General features: G+C 41.8%; 1 protein-coding gene and 1 long non-coding RNA gene across 2 annotated transcripts in view; one reads left to right on the forward strand and one right to left on the reverse strand.

Moving 5' to 3' along the window:
• Positions 1-22,970, reverse strand: part of LOC111650394 (A disintegrin and metalloproteinase with thrombospondin motifs 20) — an 81,524-nt gene that overhangs the window by 4,388 nt on the left and 54,166 nt on the right. The window contains exons 27-36 of the mRNA XM_023400282.2: positions 21,309-21,470; positions 20,792-20,968; positions 8,949-9,116; positions 4,751-4,924; positions 3,645-3,815; positions 2,661-2,867; positions 2,256-2,385; positions 1,270-1,364; positions 1,070-1,164; positions 781-914 (exon numbers count right to left, since the gene is read on the reverse strand). Coding sequence (XP_023256050.1) covers positions 781-914; positions 1,070-1,164; positions 1,270-1,364; positions 2,256-2,385; positions 2,661-2,867; positions 3,645-3,815; positions 4,751-4,924; positions 8,949-9,116; positions 20,792-20,968; positions 21,309-21,470 — 1,513 coding nt within the window. The remainder of the gene's footprint in view (positions 1-780; positions 915-1,069; positions 1,165-1,269; positions 1,365-2,255; positions 2,386-2,660; positions 2,868-3,644; positions 3,816-4,750; positions 4,925-8,948; positions 9,117-20,791; positions 20,969-21,308; positions 21,471-22,970) is intronic.
• Positions 10,812-16,466, forward strand: LOC111650395 (uncharacterized). The gene is made up of 2 exons (XR_015436830.1): positions 10,812-11,088; positions 12,001-16,466. It is a non-coding gene; the product is annotated as an uncharacterized LOC111650395 (long non-coding RNA).

Raw genomic sequence — 22,970 nt, forward strand, 5'->3', positions numbered from 1 at the left:
CCCCCCCCCCCCCCCAGCTCTCTTCAAGCCGCCCGAAAGCCAAATGAGTACCATGCAGAGGGAGGGTGGGAACATGTGCTGTCAGGACCTGGACTGGATGAGGAGGATGGGAGGATGACTGTGTAAGTTATAATCCAACTTCCCCTCTAAGCACACACACACACACACACACACACTGTACACTAATCCACATACTCTAATCAAAGGCATACTTTGACACAACAGGGAAGGTGGAGCTGACTGTTATAATGGGTGAAGGAATATGGCCTGAAGACGTGTGTGTGTGTGTGTGTGTGTCTGAGAAAGTGTGATGGTTCCTCACATGCTAGTATGATTAAGTGTTTGATATTGATGCGACTGCACGCATGGGTGTGTGTGCTTCTTGTGTCTTCATGCCTTTTTCGCGTGCGCTCGTCGAAGAAAAAGATGTGTGGGGAGGCGCAGCGTCGCATATTGTCCGTGCGCTCGAGAGCAGGCACGCATGTCTATATGTGCACGCACGCATTCCTTTATTCTCGCGCTCACGTGTTTGTCCCGGGAGGCCCGGTTTCAAGTCCCCGTCTTGTGATGTGAACATGGAGCGATGAAAGGTCATTATTTTGATTTCAGAGGAGAGAGTGTAGGGAAAAGCAACACATACATGCATTTGGACAGGCCAAGACTTTTTTTAAAGGAGGCCTTATTAGCATTACAGGATGAGTCATGTGAGGGTTAAAACAACACTCATGTGTGGTCTCATTACAGTAGACAATGTAAGGCAATCACACAGTAATTACGCACTCATTATCCTCAGAGAGCTCAGGTCCAGACGAACTTTGTGGAAGAGTGTGTATCCCGCTGCTGAGTAGTCATTCCTACAGTCGCAGTCTTGTCTTCGGCTGCCGTTATACGGGCATTCAAAAGGGTTCAGCAACCTTTGTATTAAGGACAATGAGTGTTAGGATTTATTTCAGACTCCTATAAACGCTACATTTCATTCCTGAGCGGCACAATAACTCATATTCACACATTACACGATCCTATACAAAGCTACTCTGAGTCACATCAGTCATCACTGCATTATTCTCACCGGTGTCCATACACCTCTGAGAAGTTGTCCGTCTGACCGCTGCGCAAGGTCACGTACTCCTTGGGGAAATCAGTCTGCATCTCGGCACAGTAAATCTGAGGGGCACACACATTTAGAGACAACATATGAGAGCCTGCTGTGGGGAAGCTGCGGGTTGAGTCATGATGTGTGCGGGAGCAGTTCTGACAGAACAGACACACCTGCAGGATCCGGGACTTGACTTTGAGATAGTATTCACCATCTATCCTCACACCCTGTCTCATCTGGACCTCTCGGCAGGAGGCGAACAATTGGCCTGGGAGGAGAAATAAGTAGTGGAGAGGGAGGGTGAGGGGGCAGGAAACCTTGACATTGAAGACTGCCACAGTTTTTAAGCCACTTTAATTCTGCGAGCTACTCGAGCTATAAATCTTTTGTCAAGAAATGACGAAAATATTGCGAAAGCTACTAAACTAAACACTACTATTAAAAAGGATTGTAAGCTTGTTTTCTTAAATGAGAGCTCTTGTAAACGTCTCATTCTTTGTGTGGCCTCCTCTGTTGTCCCAGAGTGCTTTCGAGCTCCTATCATGCTGATTAGCTGATTAGCATTAATACTTTACCGCAGAACTGGCTGTCACTCGAGCATATCATTTTAATTTTGCTAGTGCCTGACTTGGCAGAAGCCAAGTAGGGAATGAACAGTCCAGCGCGCCAGTACTGAAACATCTGAAATGTGGGGGAGAGAACCTGCAAACTTTGGCCCGCTGCCGGGCTTCACAGTGCCTGCGATTCCACAATGAAGGCCGCCTCGGCCCCCCAACACTCAGCCCTGAGGCGTTCTGACAGACCGTCCGTATCACGCTTTGTAGAAAACTGCTGACTGTCTATTTATTGTTCCACTAAGTAATCACTCCAAGAGGCTTTAACCTGGGGGTCGCTGTTCTGCCTAATGTGTTAAAACCAAGCAAAAAGCTGAGTTTCTATAAACACAATCAGATATGGGGCTGGTTGCCATATACAGCACAGTCAATTTAATACCATTACTCTACACATTCTATGTTTGTTGGCAGCAAACACTGCATGGATCAGAGAGGTTGGACGAGATGGTACAATGATTGAGTTAACGGCTAAACCTAGAAGAGAAGAGAAGAGAAGAGAGGAAAAGAAAAGAGAAGAGAAGAAGAGAAAAGAAGAGAAGACTCACATTCTCTGTCTTGACATGCAGCTTGAGACTCGGGTCTTTCTGATGGACGGCAGTGTTTGGACGGTTGGCCTTTGGAGGTCACACACTCCACTCTGCGCTCCATCACTCCTGCGCCACAGGTCTGTGAGCACTGGTATATACACACACACACACACACACACACACACACACACATACATACATACACACACAAAATAATTCTCCCACACACACACACACACACACACACAAAATAATTCCCACACAGCAACAAAACAATTAACAAACAAGCTCCAACCAAGTCCAAATCCACAAATGAGCTTTATCAGCAGGAGTGTAAAATGCGCAGGTCATCAAAATGTTTTGTGAAAAAGGCAATTAGCTGGAGAGGATTTCTCGCTGCCTAACAAGTGCTTTCTGTTTCACCTTGCTCCACGGGCCAACTTTCCAGTAGGTTGTGTGCGGGCAGTCCCTGAGAAGGCACGGCCGGGTGCCAGGAGGGTGAGGCTCTGGGCAGTGGGTGCTGGCAGAGGAGGACTGGGCAGCAGCGTATGGGTGCGCAGCCTGGGAGGAGGGAACCACGGAGCAGGAGACGATACGCTGCTGGTAGCCAACACCACAGCTGGCAGAGCACTGAACCGCCACACAAAGACACACACAGACACACACGGATACACACACACACACACACACACACACACACACACACACACACACACACACACACACACACACACAGTGAGTGAATGCTTGCACGGAGCAGTAACATCAAATACAGAAGCAGATTTCTTCATCTGGGCCTCTGTGGCGCTAATGGACAACTAATGAGAACCTACCTATTAGTTGATTAGGTGAGTTGTAGTTTGTTATTATATCTATATATATATATATATATATATATATATACATATATATATATATATATATACATATATATATGTATATATATATATATATACATATATATATATATATACAGTAAATATAAATAGTAATACATTTATTAATGAAAATTTCAGCAAAAAATGCCAAACCTTCATCACTGTCCTGTGAAAACCACATATCTCCAAAATGCTGTCTTTTCAGAAGAGCCTTTTTAATCTTTGTGACAATGCATGTTTTAGCTGGTCCAGTAGGTTTTTAAATAGGCTAAAAAGTAACAGCTATTTCTTCCATTTATCAGAAAAATTCAATTGGATCAAAGGTTGAAGATACACTTATACAAGGGGGGAGGAGTTCTAGCTTCTGAAATGTGAGGATTTGCTACTTTTTTTTTGTTTCATATCATTTTAAGTTGAACACTTTTGGGGGTTTGAAGTGTTGGTTGAATAAAACATTGAATGTCAAGACGTCACCTTACGCTAGGAAGAGTTGGGTGATGATGATTTTGGAGTGGGATCTTCTTCCTACCTGTGACCATTCCCCTGTGATCCATATGTAGTGGCAGGGAGCTGCCTTGCAGTGCTGATGTGACGGAGGCTGGGTCGATGGCTCACAGTAATCATCCTGGACGGGTGTCATCCCTGGGCCCATACACCCCACCTTCCTGCTCCTCATGCCTTCTCCACAGGTTGCATTACACTACAAGAAAAAAATCATATGTGGGATGAAGTCAGTAAGAGTGGAGAGGAGCTGGCAGAGGGGGGGCAGTGTTGTTCTTTCAGCAACAGCATCACTGACTTCTCAGACTCCAGCTTGCCTGTTTAGCTACCCAGATGGCCACAAACGCACACTCCTTATTATATAAAGGTTTGCACAAGTAGATAAAACTGACAGTCATATGACAATGGTAACACAACCACAAACATGTGCTCTGGTTGACAATGTTACCATTAAAGATAAAAGTTAAGATGGTTTCCCTCAGGCCTAGTGATAGTTTATAGGAGTATTTAAAAGTAATGACATGGACCAGCATCTTAAAATGTATTCATGTGAAAAGTCTGCGGTGTGTGGATTTTAATGACATTTTATCTGTATCGCATGAGAACAGAAAAGATTTCAGGGCCCGACTGTGACAGGAAGGAGTCTGTAAGTTCTCGAGGCAACACGGACAGGAATCTGAACACTGCAAACATTCCTGCAGCAGGAGGACACAGTGCTATGTCCCTACATGGTGCCCCTCTTTTTATGCCTCACTTTTGAGGACAAAGCACTGGACATTAAAGGGAGATCCAAGAAAAAAAAACAGTCTAGCTAGCATGACACAGAACAGTAATATCCAGCAGGACCAAAGGGATGATGGCCATCACAACTTTGAGGTTTGATACTGTATGATATACCGACTGATGGTTATCACTAAAGCTCTCACGACTGACGCAAGAGAGCAAGGGTACCTGCAGGTCGTCCATTTAATGGTGCAGAGAGAGAGAGGGAGGGAGAGAGAGAAAGCGGAGATCTCAGCCAATAAAAGTCTTAATAAGATGGTTTAACATCTGTAAATCTGTCTCACACTGGGAGTGAGGAAGAGCGCGAGTTATACACAGGAAGAGGAAGAAAGAATAAGAGTCTGTACTTACTTCTTCCCATTCACCAGCGACCCAAGAGTAATGTGTGCATTCTGCAGTTTGGCATGGTCGGGCGGCAGCGGGCCGCTGGCGAGCATCACAGAGATCCTCCCGGACTAATCCGGTGCCCTTTAGCCTGCAGTAAACATCTCGCTCCTGAACTCCGACTCCACAGGTGACAGAGCACTGGGGAAACAGACACAGAAAAAGACACTAAATGGAAAAGTTGATGTATGACATGTTCTTTTGTGTTTTTCATACAAGAACAGCTGCAAGAATATAATGCAGTATGAATATGATAATTATTTTCAGTGAGTTCACCTTGAAGGTGCACTGTTCTGATTTTACACGGTTCATTTTTACTTGTCAGGAGGAGAAAAGTATGTATAACATCTTCTGTGTTTCTGAAAGAGGCTTTCCAAAGTTTGATAAAATAACCCTAAAGATGTCATTGGGGTAATACTGACATAGTTCTGGAGGGTGGGGTTTAAAGTAGGTTTAAATGCATTTAGGGGACTCGACTGAGAACGACTGGAATTCATGGAGGTATTATTTGCTGTAAATTTGTCCCAGTGGCCAACCGTGGTATTGCAACTAAAATATCTCGTGCACTGCAGAATACAATTTTTTCTCATAGACCACCATTAGAAAAGACATTTTATGTCTGTAAAGCTGTTGACAGGGCACCTCAAACTACAAACAAGATCAAATAGTATTATAAGTCCTTAAACCATAATGGCGTACTTTCTCCCAGAGGCTACAAAAGCTATTTTTAGATGCATGATGTCATCTCAATGTAAAGTCAGGGTCTTAAGGGCTCAGGGAAAGAGACATGAATCTGTGACAAATCAAAAAACCAAGAAAGAAAACCTTTTTGGCGTATTTGCCTGGGGAGCAACTTCATGGGCAACATCTTAATACACTTGGTATCTGCTTGACACATGTATTGTGGAAAAGAGGCGCAGGCAGAAGACAACAAACAAATCCTCTGCTGAGACACTGTGTGTTTACTTCTTGTTTTACTTTTGTAATAAAATCTCACATGGGAAGAGCCAGTGAACCGACTCAAGTAATCAATACAGAAATATCTATCTAAACGTTGCTAACACTAGCTAACTGGTCACCATAAGCTAATGTTGTGTGACATGACAGCTGCACAAAACTGAAGCCAAAATATCTTGATCGCCCCCTCGTGGCTGGTTGCAGTATAGGTCATAAACCCCACCCCCTCCATGTTAGCAGATGGGACACTGGCCACACTATAAAAAAAGTGAACGTCAAATACATTTTTCCTAAAGATGTTTTCTGTCATTTTAGGTAATTCTTACAGCTGATGTATGTTCAAATGTTGTTTCTCATAAGTTTGGTTTTAATTAGTTATTTGATGCTATAAAACAAGGGTGTGACATCATTATTGACAGCTGTGACTGACTCGTGATTGGGTTGGGCGGATGTATGGGCGGGACCTTGATGCTGCGGCGCCACCGGCTAATCACTACTCCGCAGACTCTGGCTCCAAATGACATTACCAGCTCAAGATTACAGCAGAATTTTGGCTTCATTTTTGTTCAGCGGGAGGACGTGGACAGGCGTCATCCATCTTTATATACAGTCACTACGGACCAAGTAAGGCTGTAGCAATAAAACCCCCTGAGTGTATTAAACTGAGCAAGGGTTCATTTTATTGGTTTTGACCTGAAGTGTATGACTTTAAGTTGTCATTTCCCTAAGTAAGACTGTGTTATTTCTTCTTTCAAAAGTCTCACAGACTCACTTTAATGTGACAATATTTTAGGATGTTTGTTTGGTCTGCAGTGTGCAGAGCAGCTGCTTTGATGCTCCTGTACAATGGTACTTAATTAATCCAAAGCCAGTTTGTCACTTCTTTGTAAGCCGTATATATCTCGGGTCACACAAAGGTCTATCTCAAACATCTCTTTGATGTTGCTTTGAGAAGCATACCTGCATACTGAGGCATACTGAGGAAGCACTCTGTCAGGCTTGAGCTGATCAGGCTGATTTCTCCGTAGCCCCCCTCCCATCACCCCGCCTCTAGACCTCAAAGAACAGATCCAGGCTCCAGCAATTTCACACAGTCAGAAAATCTGCGCATTATACAGCGAGTATCAAATTTCCCGAAAACTTCCAGATGTATTGGTGTTGTTCCGTTTCTCACTGCAATTGCGTGTTATCATTGCAGAGAGTGTGGTTAAATGTGAAGGGTCAAGTCCCTGAGTCTGGAAAGAGAACAAAAAAAGCACCGTAGGAAATCTGACCTTCAAATCAAAGAACGGCTTTTTAAAAAATCTTCCAAAGCATGAAAATAGAACCTGCTGTCAAAGTGATTCTAGTCACTGTTAACTGCTACAGCTACAGAAACCTGAGTCTGTGCTGCTGCGAAAGAGATGGTGGGGACGTCATGAAACCACAGATGAAAAATGAGGAGAGTGTTTCATGATTTCATGATAGCGCTGAGTGAGCAGCTCCAGACTTAAAAGGGCCATTTCACCCAAATTACAAAACATATTTTCTCCCTTATCTCTAGGGGTGAAACCATGCAGATAATTTTAGTTTTTGCCCGTGTTGTGAGATATCCACATCTGAGATTTCTGCTGTCACCCTAATACAATGGAAGTTAATGGATTTTTATTTATCTGAGAAAAGATAAAAACCAAAACTCAAAGCTATAGAAAAAAAAAATTTTGAAAATATATTTTATTGTAATTTGTCTGAACCAACTCTTTAACTGCAACTTAGACTGAAAATGTGCATAGCATCACTAATAACAAGTAAAGAGAGGAGAACGATTCTTGTGTCCTTGGAAACGGGTAAAAGGCCTCAAAGGGCAGCCCCCCCCCCCCCGCTCCACTAACATGCTGCCCATTACACCCCCAGTCAGAGGTGACTGAGAGGGCTGGGTAAGCTGTGGAATAACTCAAACAGTGGGCGCTGAGGTTTCAAAGTTGTCACATGCATGGATATTAAGATATAAAACATGTCTTTATGCTCTAGTTGAGGATTTCATGGTTGCTGGTGGTATGTGGAGGAAGATGATTGCTTCCAGACAGGGAGAGAGTGAGAGGGGAGGAGGACACCCTCAAAGAGTGGGGAGTGGCAGGAGTCTTGTGGAGGGAGGCAAACGTGGGTCCTCGTGGACCTTTTGTGATTTTGCACTTAACGTGGAAAGGAGGGAGAAGTTAGAGGAGGAAAGATCTTTAACAATATTTTAGAATATCAGACACATATCCTGTAGCATCCAAAGAGTGTCAGAAAATATTTGGTACACGTATATAAACAGCTGACAAATGCCTCAGGGAAAAAAGCAAATGCAATATTTCTGCACGTATTGTGTGTTTCTGAAAACACAGCATGCTTGTTCCTCAGGGTAATCTGACCAGGCATGACAAAGAGCACGACAGAGCATTCCTTCTCTCAGTCTGGCCTAGGACTTGTGATAAATTTGGGTTTGAGCATTTTCCTCCCTGTGTTGCGGCGGCTGCTCGCAGAGCCTCTTGGTCGCAGATACCACGGCTGTGTGGTCGGCTCCATGATAACTGTGACCTCAAACCCCCCCCCCCCGGTACAGAAACCCGCAGTGCTTCAGAATGTGTGTCAGTTTAAACACAGTGCTTTCATCTGTATGGGAGGCCGAGCTTGGCTGCATCAGCTGCACCTCTGGGTATCTGTGTTTACTGTTTCAGTAACATAGCTCATTATGCATTTGAGCCACAAACAAATCCTTAATACGATTTAGTGTATGGAATTGGATTTGCATGAACAAGCTTTAGTGTGAAATGCAACACTGGTGCAGAAATCGTTTCTGGTCAGTGTGTGGTCTGATGAAGAGCTTCCAAAGAAGAACTCGCTCTGCATAAAGCTGTAGATTACACTACACAACTTTTTCAATACTGTGTTTGAATATTTTAACATGACATATAAATGTCCACTGCACTGCGTAAACAGTTTTGCGTATCCAGCCTGTAGTGTTTAGTCCACACTTACGGGAAATGACACATTACGTTTGAAGGAGAACAAACTGAGTGGTGATTGGACAGGTGCTCTGTGTGTACATGTCCTACATCTGCAACCTCTGGGAAGCCCTCAGCTGTGTTTGTGCTTGTGTCTCAGCTGCTAGCAGCAGTTACTGTTATCATGCTCCCTGAGAGCCTATTTTGTGAGTCAGAGGAGACAGCGAGAAGAGCAAACATACCTCCCTCCACCTGTTGGCTTTCCAACTGGGGCATCCCCGCGCCCGGCAGGCCTTCTGTGTTCGCGGCCGAGGCAGATGACTGCAGTGCTCCTCCTCTATCTTGGTTTGGTTCTGAAGAACACAGGCTATCTCCCGCTTCTTGGTCCCCCGACCACAAGTCACTGAACACTGCAGAGGGAAGGGGTGGAGGTGGGGGTGGAGAACAAGAGAAAAGAAGGACATATTAGAAAAGTTCATCATTCTACATCTATACTAACATTGCTCGTGCTCATGGTTACAAAAGTATAAACACTGAAAAATCAGACACTGTTAAGTTGTGTTTAATGCTGGATTGAATTTCAAGCTAATATTTCACTATCTAATACCTTATTTAATTTTCAGTGTAATGTATTGGGTGTAGAATTCTTTAATCATATTAAGTGAACTGAAGAAAAAGGTATTTGGTACAGTACAAAGTAGTGCCACTAACAGGTGTTTGAGCTGTGACACTTTTTTTTTTTTGTATTTTGAGTGAACTAAGAAACACAACATTGACACAGAACCATGGATGTAAATGTTGGCATACAACAAAATGTTCCTCTCAGCGCTGCATACACAGGATGTAGACCTCAACACACAGTGCCCGACAGCTTCCTTGTAGCATTTCATGGCCAACTGAACGCACTGCAAACAAATTTCAGCTCAACAACCCAAATGGATTTCACCGAAGACCTTTTGTCAAACACTCACACACTGATGGAATGCAGCCAGCTATTTAACCTGTAAACAGAGGGATTACTTTTAGAGCTGCTGCGAACGGCAGAGGCCGGGGCAAGAGGAAGACAAGATGCAGAGAGAAACATGGATGCAATGCGCGCGGCGAGACGATCATCTGGTACCAATAAGGAACCTAGAAATTCTTCAGGAGAGCTATAGAGACGACATCGAAGAAGTAGGAGGAAAAAAAAAACAAAAAACATAATGAATAAAAACCAGACACCCCGGTGAAAGCCCTGAAAAAGGCCTGAGATAGTAGATGAAAATATTCTACAGTCTTCAGTCCCCATGAGGCCAGACAGCAATTAGGGTGCCCGCTATTTCTGCTTGACGAGTGAGCGCCCCTATACAAAGCCACTCCAAAAATGGGGTGCTGGAATCAAATACACAAGACGAGGAGAGTTACATTTTGTCTTAGCGTATTTTCCAGTCCAGATAATAAACATAATATTGCATTGTCCTCTAATTATGATCTCAGAATGTTGCATAACACCAAACGCATGATTTTTTTTTGCCTGTGTCCCTCACGGTACTGATCATACTACAGATGATGCACCGTGGAAAGAAGAGACTATATTCATGTGCTGACATGTCTTGAGGATTTTGTCTTTTCTTTCTCCAGTTTCTAGAAGCTGAAAGACTTTTATTTCCTCTATTAGAAATCCAACTGAACAGGATTCGAGTATCCATTTGAACCCTTCAAACAAAGCCACCCCCTGCCTTTTTCCTCCTGAGTGTGGTGCGGGCAGTGGCTGACACTGCACACACATGCATCATACACATTGTAATTACCGAGGCATTTTAAACACAGGGCAGGCTCAGCTGACAGAGAACATCAAAGCCGAGGCCGGAGCTGAGTGACTGGTCCTGAGCATGGCAGATCCACATACCCTGCTGCACGCTCACTCAAAAATGATAACAGAACTCCCTCTACCTCAGACAAGAGCAGAGACAGGCAAACATGTTGGAAGGGGGAGGGTGAGGGGAGGAGGAGGTGGTGGTGGTGGTGGTGGTGGTAGCCCCTCCTTACTGCTGTCAAAGCAGGAGGAGAAAAAAAAAAAAAAAGAGAAGGGAAAGAAAAAAAAAGAGAGGAAGAAAGGAAATCGCAGCCATACGGGCTGCGCTCCCCCAGCTGAACTGTATCTGCATTTTAACGGTGAGAGAAAAAGACGCTATACGGCGACGTGCTCCTCCCTCCACCCTGCCAACCTCATCTGTCAGCCATTAGTTAATCAGGGCTGGTAACACAGAGCACAGAGAGCTGGCACAACGCGTGGGACCAGAGGACAGCTTCACCTCTGAGAGCAAGAAGAGGGCAAGGACTCAGGGACCTCGGTTTCACTGATCTACAGCTGGGCTGCCTCACTCACCAGCACCCACTCAGGTAAGACTATTCCACTTATCACTAAGTTTCAGCTGCTACAAGTGTGACATGTTACTATCTGGCTGCTGCGCTCTCTTTTACATCAAACAATAGTGGTGCCTACACTTGGAAAAGAGTCAGATTTGAATATAGAAGTTTGCTTTTCCTCGGTGCATTAAGATAGCATTAATGTTAGATTAATATTACGTGTCCTTTTTTTGCTTTTACGTATGTTATGTTGGATTTAAACAAGTTGGTACATTGGTGTAATCCTAACGTCTGTCTGAGGTGTATGAGTGTTGTGAATGTAATATAGTTAGAAGCCTCCAGGTCTCTTTACCATACAGGAGAAAAAGAAAAGCTTGAGAAAAACATAAATCAATGGGTCACATGGTAAATGAAACACTCTTGAGACAGACTTGCCCTCCCACGTTGTCCCAGCAATTAATTTCACATGATTAGGTGGGTTAAATCTAGTATAATCCAGTGAGGTTCATCTGGGCATAATGTGGATTACTACAGAATGGAATGAGTCAATCGCTTTATATTTGGCACAAAGCTGAAAACCAGCCAAATAAAACAGCTTTTGTGAAAAAAAAAAAAAAGAAGCAGAACAGAACTTCTGTGGAGAAAGACATAATTGATATTTAAAACAATATGTGATGAACAGGCAGCTCTTCATTATTCTAGTTAGCGAGTCACAGCTCTGGAACAAACCACATAATTGAGCGCTAAACCAAAAAACAAATTCATGCCTTTCTGGCAGAGTACGAAACCATAAAACAGCCAGAGGAGTTTTGAACATAGATGTCTGAGTTTGATTGAATTTACAAATTATGATTTCTTACAGATACATTTCTTACAAATTACTTCTAACAGGATAACCGGGCTGATATTAGATACCCCTTTCTCAGCACCTATGTCTTTGTCTAGGACTGGCAGGCAGCAACCTCGAGATGACCCCACCCACTGCTTTACTGTGAACAGGTAAGCCAAGAGGACACATGGAAACTGTTAGGCATCTGAGAGAAACTCAACCAGAGTTTAAATATCTGTCACTCAGCCAATATGGCAATCACAGCAGCTAATACTGCGCAGTACCTCACAGAGAGAAGGTGAATTCCACAATACCAACTAACCCCTTTGACTCGGATCAAAACTGCTTTGTGTGTGAATGTGATCAAACACACTGATCACTTAGGCCTCATGCACTATAATTATACTATAAAGGCTTTTTTGTTGGGTGATAAAAGCTGGCTTCAGTGTTATGAAAACATTTATTTATGTTGGGGCTTAAAAATAAAAAAAAAGTCCCTCTCGAACATCCTAATGTGAGTTTTGCCAAACGCAAGATCAGATAAAGATAAACTAACTTTATTGTTTTAAATACTGGTTTCAGCTTGTTTTCTAGCCACGATAATGATGTATTACAATATAATGACTTATATTTGCTCACACGACTACAGGCAAGTTATTAATATACCTTCAAAGTGTACAAGAGTTACAAGTAATGTATTACTGAGTTTAAAGGAAAAACTGCTTGAAGGCACAAGAGTTTATTTTTCTTGTTATATGTTTAGTGGTTCTAAACAAGACCATATCTTTATATGTAAGAGCCAAGGTCGAATTCCAATCACATTGCAGCACACTCGCAATGCAAGAGGATGGTAATACCAAGCATATGGTAAATGTAGTTACATAGACTCTTCAAAGGAGCTCAATGCTGACCTGGAGCAAGAACAAACTTGCAAGTGTAGACTGCGTGAAGGGAGTGTAGAATTATACCCTAGGCTACATGTTGTCAAGGTTGTGAGATACAGTATCGTCAAACAAAGCTCTCTGCTCTGTATGGTCAACTGTGCTTCAGCAGAATTACAAAGCTAACTATCATCTGCACGGCAAATCAAGCAAAGAGCAAGTGATAGTTGGGAACTGAATGTACCTCAAGATAATCATGCCGTGTCTTTTGTTACAGCTTTATCAGTATCACTGTGTTCTCTGGTGCAGAGATTAAACTGCAGATCAGAGAAAGAGGGAGGAAGACCGAGAGTCACGGAACATTCAGGCTGCTTTTCTGTTCATGGTCTTGTTTTGCAGGGAGGTTTCAAAGACAGAAGTCAAAACAACACATGTTGTCAACATGGGAACAGCTGGTAAGAGCGGCGTCATGGGGCAAAGGAATGTCAAAAGTCATAGATCTTTTATCCACCAGGCCAAAATAGCCACCCAGACTCGTTTGAAACTGGGCACAGACGCAGTGTGAAATCCTAGCATTTATGTATGCGACTCATCTCGTGCAATTATTGCCTATAACCAATCCAACAGATGTTTTGACCTATAGAAATCACAGGATGAATTCCAAAAAAAAACAAGGATATGCAAATACATCTAAATGCAAAATACAGGCGTATTTTGTTTCAGACTAAAGTTACAACATCTAGTGATGGATTTCAGCTGGGACAAGTTGATTTTGCCATATTATTCATTCCAAGATGCAGTTGATTATATGATGTGGAAATAATTTCTTTCCTGTCTCTGCAGCTCCTGACAGACTGTCAGCTGCAGGAGCTGCAGGGAACGTCTGATTGGCCAAAACTAAACAGCGTATTCTGCACTTCATGCCAAAGTATGACTTTGCCATCTCCAAAGATTTAAATAAACACCCGGTTGAGTAGGCATATACAGTTTCTTCAACACAGTTTCCTTTTTAAGTCAACACCACTCAGAAAAGATACACCACGCAACCATAAGTCAAAACGAAATGACAAAACAGGCGAGTTTTTCCGTTTGTCTAAACATTCCACTGAGAGCTTTTTCCATTGCCGTGTTATACTGAAACATCCAGTAGTGCTCAGATGAACACCACGCTGCTGATGGACAAAAAATTATAAATGACCTTATAGAAAAAAAAAAAACACAAAAAGCAGACCAGCCGTAAAGTTATAAAGCGATGACCTTTGACACAGGACATCCAAGTCTAACTCCCTCTTCCTGCTAAATGTTAAGCAGCTGCTTTTCTAATCTGTCATAGCAACAGCAGTTTGCCAACAGCTTGCACACGGGGAAGTGTGGAAAAGCTCAGAGAAGTGGAGGATCCTGACCTTGCATTTACATTTAAAAATAAAGGAAAGAAAGAAAATACAAAGTAAGTGAACCAAAAAAAACACAATATCAATGAGAAAATAAATAAACAAGTGTCTACAACATCAAAAATAAACATCAGGTTTAGGTTTACCATTTTGTGTAGATGGTGAACACAGGAGAGAGAAAACCGTGGCAAATAACAGGAGACAGATATTGGTAATTGGTAATATTCCACGCTAGGATTTTGCCTTCAGTAGACTCAATGCAGAGGTCAGCTGTGCCAGCTCCTCCTCCATTTTAACAGCTAAAACAATAAAGAAGTAGTCGCACACCATAACCTCTCCAAAGTTAAGGTGCTGAAACGTTGATATGAAACTAAATTAATATAGGCTCCATGAGCCTCTGAGAAACTGGAATGGATCAATCAATTAATCGAGAAAATAAATTAGATTGCAGATTAATTAATTATAAAAAATGAAACACACAGTACAGTAGAGTACTACTCAAGGTCGGATTTTTTTCCTTTGAATGTTGTTTTTCTAACCCTGACCCTGGAGAAGGCACTGAAAAAATCATTTTGATGACGAGTGCATCAGGCTCTGATGTACACACTGGAATTTCCTCACATCTGTGGACCAGTGGCCCTGCTAGCAGAGACACTGAGCAAGTAGAAACAGACCAGTACAGCCGAATCTCTAACCCTCTACAGTGTAGCTACGACATCACAGTCCTCCCCGTTACTTCACGTGAGCTACAACACTCAATCTATCACTCTCTCTCTCATAAGAGGGAAAAAGCTTGTTGAAGGAGATGTCGAGCGCCACAAACTCCATTTCACTCCATCGACCCGATAGTCCCCGAACAGGACCAGGCCCTGTCAGGTCTGAGATGGTAGCCTCATGTGAGAAGAATATGTTTGAGTAGAGTCGAAGAAGTGTCTCCCTAGCAGCTTAAAACTACTTCATAATGCTTGACAAACACAGTTGAGGGAAAGCAGACGCTCTCTACCTGTGTCAAAGCGAGGCCATGTTCCCTATCGGGGAAGACCCAGCCTAAATGCTTCCAGACTTTCACGGCCCGTCTCCTCTCATTTCATCTCACTGCATCTCTCCCAGCTCAGATCACCCACAAAATAACATCTGCCCTTCCTAGATGGGCTCCTCTCTTAACGTTTCCCAATGTCCTGAACAAACTCATTGCAGTTCAGAGTCAGCTCTCGTTCTCTTCAGATGGGACTTTGCTCCTGCAGGGACGTCATCATCTGCCCGCTCTCTGAGCTACAATGAACGGCGAGGATGTTTATGCCAGAGCTGGTAAAGAAAATCTATATTACATTGTGCCATATGTTCAACTTTTTCTCCATGTTATCAAACTGCAAAAGCCATGCTGCCATCCAAATATTTCTAATGTTCACATAACATCTCACAGCATCTGGTTTTCTGCCTCCAAAGTCTTAATGGTTTGCCGTAATCTGTAGGCCGCAGCGCTTGACTTTTAACCAGCAAATCATCAATTGAACTATTTTGCTTTCTCTCAAAAGGCTGAAATGAAACATTATCTCCCAACTCAGATTTAGCCACCGCTTCAATTGCTCACCCTCGGCCGACACATGGGCAGGATCAGGAAACGCAAGCTCAATGATGTCATGACCGACTGACCCCGCGGTGACAGGTTTGGAGAATGTTCTTGCCCAGTGCCCTCAGGCCAAAGTCAAGTATGTCAATGTTGCGCATGTGGATTTCATCTGAAGCAGCATGATTAGTTCACAGACGCTCGACCCGCGATCCCCCTCCATGGGAAACCCTCTCTCGACAGGAAACGGTATGTTTTTGTTAGCAACAAACAGGCATAAATTACTAAAAATGGTGCCTTGGTCGCCAGTTCATCAGACACAGCCCTATTGTTGTTCCTCACACACAGTTGACATAGACATTGCTTTTAAGGTAATTACCATTAGTTAATGATATTTACATTCTTGATAGTTTATGTTAAACTATGTGTCTGCTATTCTAACTCTGTGCAATAAATGTGATAATTGTTTTGTGTCGTTTCTTTTTTTATATATTTATATATATATATGACAAATGTATTCTGAGGACCTGTTTTTAAAAATGAACATATCTTTGATAATCATTTATCTAGAGTTTCAGAAGCTGTAACAGCAACATTAGAAATGGTCAAAAGTTCAGCAAGAAAAAACAGGGCAATTATTTGGCAGAGATATTTTCAAGGATCTGAAGCAAAGACTGAACTGGTAAATTTGTAAAACTGTCTAAATGTAAGTGAATGCAAAAATAAAAGATTACTCTCCTTGATCACATGTTTATCAGAAAGCTGAGCACATTTATGAATTTTGTCAAGATGGTAGTATACCATCATTAAAAGGCCATTTCCATATTAAAATGTATTTAACCTTACATTATTTTATTCATGAACAATGAAATATCTAAAAATTGGCTTGACTGAAATGCCTTTGCAGTAACTGTAGTAATGGTTCCTAATAATATATTGGATCTGTTTTAAATCTTCATGATATTTATGAGCTACTTCTGGAAATTGATGTGATTGATATTGCTGGTGCAAAGCATAGAAAAACATTGTGGGGGGGGGGGGGGGGGGGGGGGTACACTAATACCAACAGAAGAGGCCATTACATGAGGTAAGACGCCCTTGGAAACCATGAGAAATATTTTGACAATGTTACGTAATAGAAGAACACCCCAGCAGCCCACCACCCAGATCATCTTATTCCCTTCTGGCCTCTAAAAGAGCAACAGCTCCTACAAAAATCTGCCATTTTAGCAGGATGATATTTATATTTTTGGTTCTCTGTCATCATTAATGACAGAAGTTATATTCATGAAGGTCATTTTACAATTTATGTCGGCCTCTGATTCATGTTTAACACTTGATGCTCCAGGTAGGCTACTGTATTGCTTTTTAATACTACTAGTACTGAGCTGATATTACTTTAACACAGGTGCTTTTAAGAAAAAAATTGCAACGTGTGTTTTCCATCAAAGAGTAACCTCTTCTAAAGAAAGTAGGACAATATTATAATGCAATATTATAATACATAATTCAATCAGCAGTATTCTGTAAATTCTGATTTTTTCAGGACATGCTTTTGGATCTCCTCAACGAAACAACCCTTGCCAGCGTGAATTAATACCAATTATTGTTGTAGTAAAAGTAATATTCAGTCTGTCTCCTGCCAAATGCGTTACAGAGAGCTCCATTAATACAATGGTAAACAGATGTACCACCCAGTGCCAGAATTTGATTTGGCCTGTGTATGTTTTCTCCAGGGAGATTACAAAATAAAACATTAAAACACAAAAAAGGAAAGGGCCTGCAGTGTTTTTTTACACTACATTATACCAAGGTATGTGAAGTACTACAGATACACAAGAGAAACAGGTTTTAAGTATGTCCCCAAAGGCTGAATTATTATAAGGATTATTTAGAAAGACTGCTGAACAGAAAGGAGTCAATTGAGGGTCAAATACCAAAATACCACATAATGACCTACAAGTCAAGTCTTTTCGATGAACTGTTTACAGCATCTCGCCTGCACACTATACACTCCAGTAATATACTGTACATGTATTGCATGCATATGCTTTATCCGAGCACATTAATGCTAAGATGACTGCTGTATCTCAACAAAAACCGCTTCAATAAACTATGTATTTCAAGTACTACCACGTTGCAGTGTACTCTTTCTGTGTATTTTGTCTTCCCATCCCAATGCTGTTCCCTAGTGAGACATTTGTAGCAGTTATGTTTTCATAAACTTACACTAAATTGTGCTTTTTTCTTGGTACCTAGCAATTACTAAACTTCAGTCCTGTATTCTGCTTTTCAGTAAAATGTTGCATTGAGAAACAACACAAATTTCACAGTTATGTTTCTTTAATATTCTTTACAGTGAGAAAAAGCTAATTCAACATATTATGTAATTTTGCATGAGAATGAAATAAATAGCAAAAAGAACAATAACAAAACAAAATATGCTAAATAATGTAGAGTTGCCCCCTCCCTTGAGTTCGGCAACTTTGCACCACAGGTAAAAAAAAAAAAAGTGAAACTGCCACTGCTGAGGAGTCTTGGTTGTGGAAGTCTTGGTTGCGAATGACACAGTGAGAGAAGCAAAGAAACAAAAAGCGGGAGTGCAGACATCCTCACTGAAGAGGATACCGACATAAATACAGACCCATGTGCAATACTTCACCTGAAGTATGTGTCATGATCATTTTAAGTTGCCTTAACCAAGATGTTATTCACACTACCGCTTACATGTCACATTTTAAAGCTGGCCACAAATTGTTTGCAGGAACCCTGAATCTGCGAAGCTGCACAACCACAAGACAGTGTCTAAGTGCCTGACTCAAAAGTCCAACACAGACTCAGACTGTAAAATGGCACAAGTACCGTGGCTCCTGCATTGAGTGAGTTGTCACACAGCTCTAAAACTTACGCACCTTAGAGAGTAACGTCTTCTTTCACGGCCCTCCTTAGTTAAAAGCTTCAAGTCTGTTGCACATCTCCGGGATGGGTGTGGTCAGAAGTGTGCCTAGTTGCACCTGTAGCCCCGCCCAACACACTACTGACACACCCTGGAGTACACCTTACTACTGAACTGACGATCGACAAAAACCAAGATTTGCAGCTGGCGTTCAGTTGCTCTTTAAGGCCATAACAAGGCAACATGTCGTTAAGCTCCTCACACTCAACACTGGCTGACGAGCCAAAGAGATGCACATTTATATGATGAAGTGATGCTGTAAACTAGCAAGAAATAATAGTTTTTACCTGATAGCATCCCTCAGTAGCATAATGTTTTAAGTATGGATGAGAAACAAAGCTGGAAATAAATGACTCATTTAGAAATTTCTGTTGATAGTGTCTACTGAGTTAAATTCCCCCTAAGTTGCCCTCAGAGCTACAGTGTGGATCCTGCATCACTGGTAAGGTCACATGACTGCAAAGAGCCAGAATTGTTCAGGTGACATGTGTGTATCATGACAAATAATTCAAGTAAAGCGTTACATCACTCTAAACTGGAACAAAACATTAAAGCTGCAACAACTAATAATCTATTGTTAACAAATAAATAAGTTTCATTTGAAAAAAAAAAAAAAAAAAATCCTTCAGAAATACAAAAACTGGCCAAAGGAATAAAGAGACACAGCAACAAATGACTATAACTTTATAAAGAGGAGGTATCTGCGTTCGTTTTATAGACACTGATGCAAGCTGAAGAAGAACGGTTCAACGTCAGCCTCGATTTACTGCACCGACACTTTTATGTTCAAAAGCTGCACTGTTGCTGCCGGAGATAGATTCACACTAAGCCTGAAGATATGATAAAACTCCATCTTCACGATACCACCAATGCGCCAGTATATAATGTAAGATGTAAGACAGCCTGACTTCCTTTCACAGACAGGACGTTAAGATTGAGTCCAAAGTGCCAACCGTTTCAATCAACACAAGGATGATTCATTTAAAATCACTGTATTTAAAGTAAAAATCTGATGTGTGAATGCTTATTACAGTGTAGTTTATCAGCATTTATGCCTGTTTTCTTATGTGATATAGACAATATTATATAACCAACAATAAACTTTATTCAAACTTAAAATAACAATTAATATTCTATGAAAAATTATTTCCTATAATCTTTATTTTTCAGTCATTCTGCATTTCAAGGCACTTACTTTTTTTTTTTTATTTAGTTATTAGATATTATTTTTTAAGATGAATTTGTATCTTTTGTTTCAGTTTTCTTGGCTGTTGTGACAGTATAGAGGATTTCAAATATTTGAACCTAACAGAGATGAAGCCATTCTAAATTGCATTTCAACTGTAAGTAAAAAAAACAAACAAAAAAAACAAACAAAAAAAACACATTATCAAAAATACGAATGAAACATGATTTTTGAAAATATTTTCCTCTGTACAAACTGTATTTACTCATAGAGAGATACGAGAGGTCTGACCAAGAGCACCAGCAAAAATATTAAATATAATATTCAGTAACGAAAACTAGATACTTGAAAAACAAAATCATACTGTACAAAGATACATATACAAAATACACTGACAGTCATCTGTTGCTGTTCAATAAAGGTCATAATATTAACTCTTATACACAAATATACACTTGTGTACTTCAGATACAGGGTGAAGACAGCAATAACAACAAAGAACATTTACTTCACGCCTCATTTATGAAATAAATATTTTCTAGAGTTACGCCGCTACAAATATATGGCAATGTCGGACAACACTATCCTGATTTATAGGTTTTAATTTGGAGCCTTGGCTCAAAATGGGATCCATGTGTTTTTCATGATCCGCTAAGTGGAGCAGCATTGTGTTTTTGTGGATTTTTCCTTTTTTTTTTTTTTTCTTCTTGATTCTAATCAGCACCATGCCACTGCAGGGCACATCTGGGTGGGCTGGAGCGGGCTAGCCAACAGTAGCGCTCGATACCCAGCACTCACTTCAGAATCTCCTACAGTTTTAGGCAAAATAGCACAGTACATTTTAGCACACACAATGTCTACTCACGGTGACGCGGCCTCAGTGAGGAAGGTAAGTGTTGGACAGAGACAAGTTAGTGCGATCATACCGGCTTCCATGGTCGGCGGTGCCAGGAGGCGGAGCCTGGGCAGGGCTGCTGGTTACACTGCTCCATGTCGAGCGGTTTCTCCAGGATGTCACAGTTGTAGTCGTTGAGCCTCTGACCGTTGGGCCTTTGACACACCACCAGGCGAGTCCTCCTTCCTCCACCGCAGGTCTGGGTGCACTGAGGTTAGCAGACAAAATTATGTTTAATAATCTTTTTATAATTATATTACATAGTAATTATATAATAATGAGTCATATTTGTCTTCAGCTGGACATTTCTCTGCGCTGACTTAAGACCAATGACCTTTGACATAAGTGACACAACTAACAGTCCTTTCGCACTGAGGCAAATGAGCCAGTGCCTGTTTGTGTACAATAAGTGCTCAGAGAGAGACACAACAGAGACAGAGAAGACATAACAGACGATAAGGATTAAACACAAATGGTGTGTGGGAAATGTAACAATGTTTACAATGAGTAAGTGGATGAGTATGACAGAGACTGCAGTTGAACCTCACCTCTCCCCAGACACCGTAGTTCCACAGAGGGCAGGGCCCTGAGTCACAGCTCTTGGACTCGGCAGGTTTGACTCTCTCATCACAGTAGCTGTTGCTGCGTCCGTCAGCGTCCTGACAAACCACCACTCGTCTCTGGAAGCCTCCTGCACAGGTACTGGAACACTGCAGAGCACACGTGGTTTTGTCACTGAGGACATTGAGGACACATGCACACACAAATACTGTATACCTAAAAGGCTGAAAATTCACTGGAAAACAATCTGCCGCTAATACACAGTATGACCACTCGTTATCACGTGACTAAAGCTCCATGCAGGGCCACGGGATACAGATGAAAGCTCCGGAAAGCACCACTAGATAAGTTTGTAAGAGCCTACGTACACAATACACAACCTGCGATGCTGAATTTACACTAGTCTAACCAAGACCAACCCCAGCTGCACTCTTCAAACCTGTCTTCCTAAGGTGGAAAACATCAGCCTACGAAGGACGGCCTCAAACGCTGAATAACACAGCCTTGAACTGTGCAGCAGGTACACTCTGCATCCAATTAAAATGACACATCTCCACACTGTCAATAGGAGTGAGCGAGCTCCCTATGTGTGAGGGAGGACAGCACAGAGTGAGCCTGAACAGCAGTGCTTCCACTCTGGTTCATTATACGAGAATGAACAGTGTCCTCGGATGAATACCTCTGCTGGGGGCGGGATTTAAAAAAAAATAAAAAATACAGGAGAATGTTCTTCTCATGGCTTTCAGAAAAAGAAGAGAACAACCAGATCTTTTGGACACTTTTGAGCAGCCATCCTGTTAACTGATTTGGGCTCATTAGATGAAAAATTAATAACTGTTGAAAATCTTGGCATTTTATCCAAAACTTTTGCCGGTTATCCTCAAGCAGGAATCAGATTCTCTTTCTCTTCTAAACAACACATTGCTGCTCCGATTTCACGCAGCTGGGTATACACGGAAGTGAAAGCACAAATACTAACTGAACATAAGGACCCTCATGCATCCTGCAAGTGGTCACGAATGACATTACACATAAGAATCTACCATTACTCTTACTCATGTGCCATCTATGAATTGCTACTCAGGTCTGTTGGCACCTTCACCATGTAACAAAAAAAAAAAATGTTCTTGCATTGTGAAAAGGTCAGCCTGGGTACACAAGGAGGATTTCATGGCAAAATTTATTCCACAATAAAACAGCGCAAACAAAACTACATTGCGGACACAACCCCAACTGCACCAATCTTAAACACACAAAAGTCTGCACAGCTCTGATCCATTTGGGTTTGTTCGTGCCCAATCGATTTCAGCCTGAGAACTGAAGCTTTACCTAGAGGGATTGTGTAATATCTGTTGGTGACGTGGCTACAATATAGAATGCTGATGTCTATATTTACACTGACACATTATGTACGGTATATACACTGTGCAGTCATCAGTATGCATTGCGATCTGTCCCCTTGGTGCTGGTTGTAGAGTCCTTTACCATGTATGGCCCTCTGCCCTGGGAAATGAAAACATCTGCTACCTCACCCTCAAAGTTAATGTGTTCACGAGGACGTGTTTACAGACAGACAAACGCAGGCCTTCATGGCAGTATGCTATACATACCATGCACCATACAGGCCATACATAAAATCATTTGATTCA

Source organism: Seriola lalandi, unplaced genomic scaffold, assembly GCF_002814215.2.
Source record: "Seriola lalandi dorsalis isolate HSWRI2012SDOR001 ecotype SW California unplaced genomic scaffold, Sedor1 jcf7180002052274, whole genome shotgun sequence".
Classification (NCBI taxonomy): Eukaryota; Metazoa; Chordata; class Actinopteri; order Carangiformes; family Carangidae; genus Seriola; species Seriola lalandi.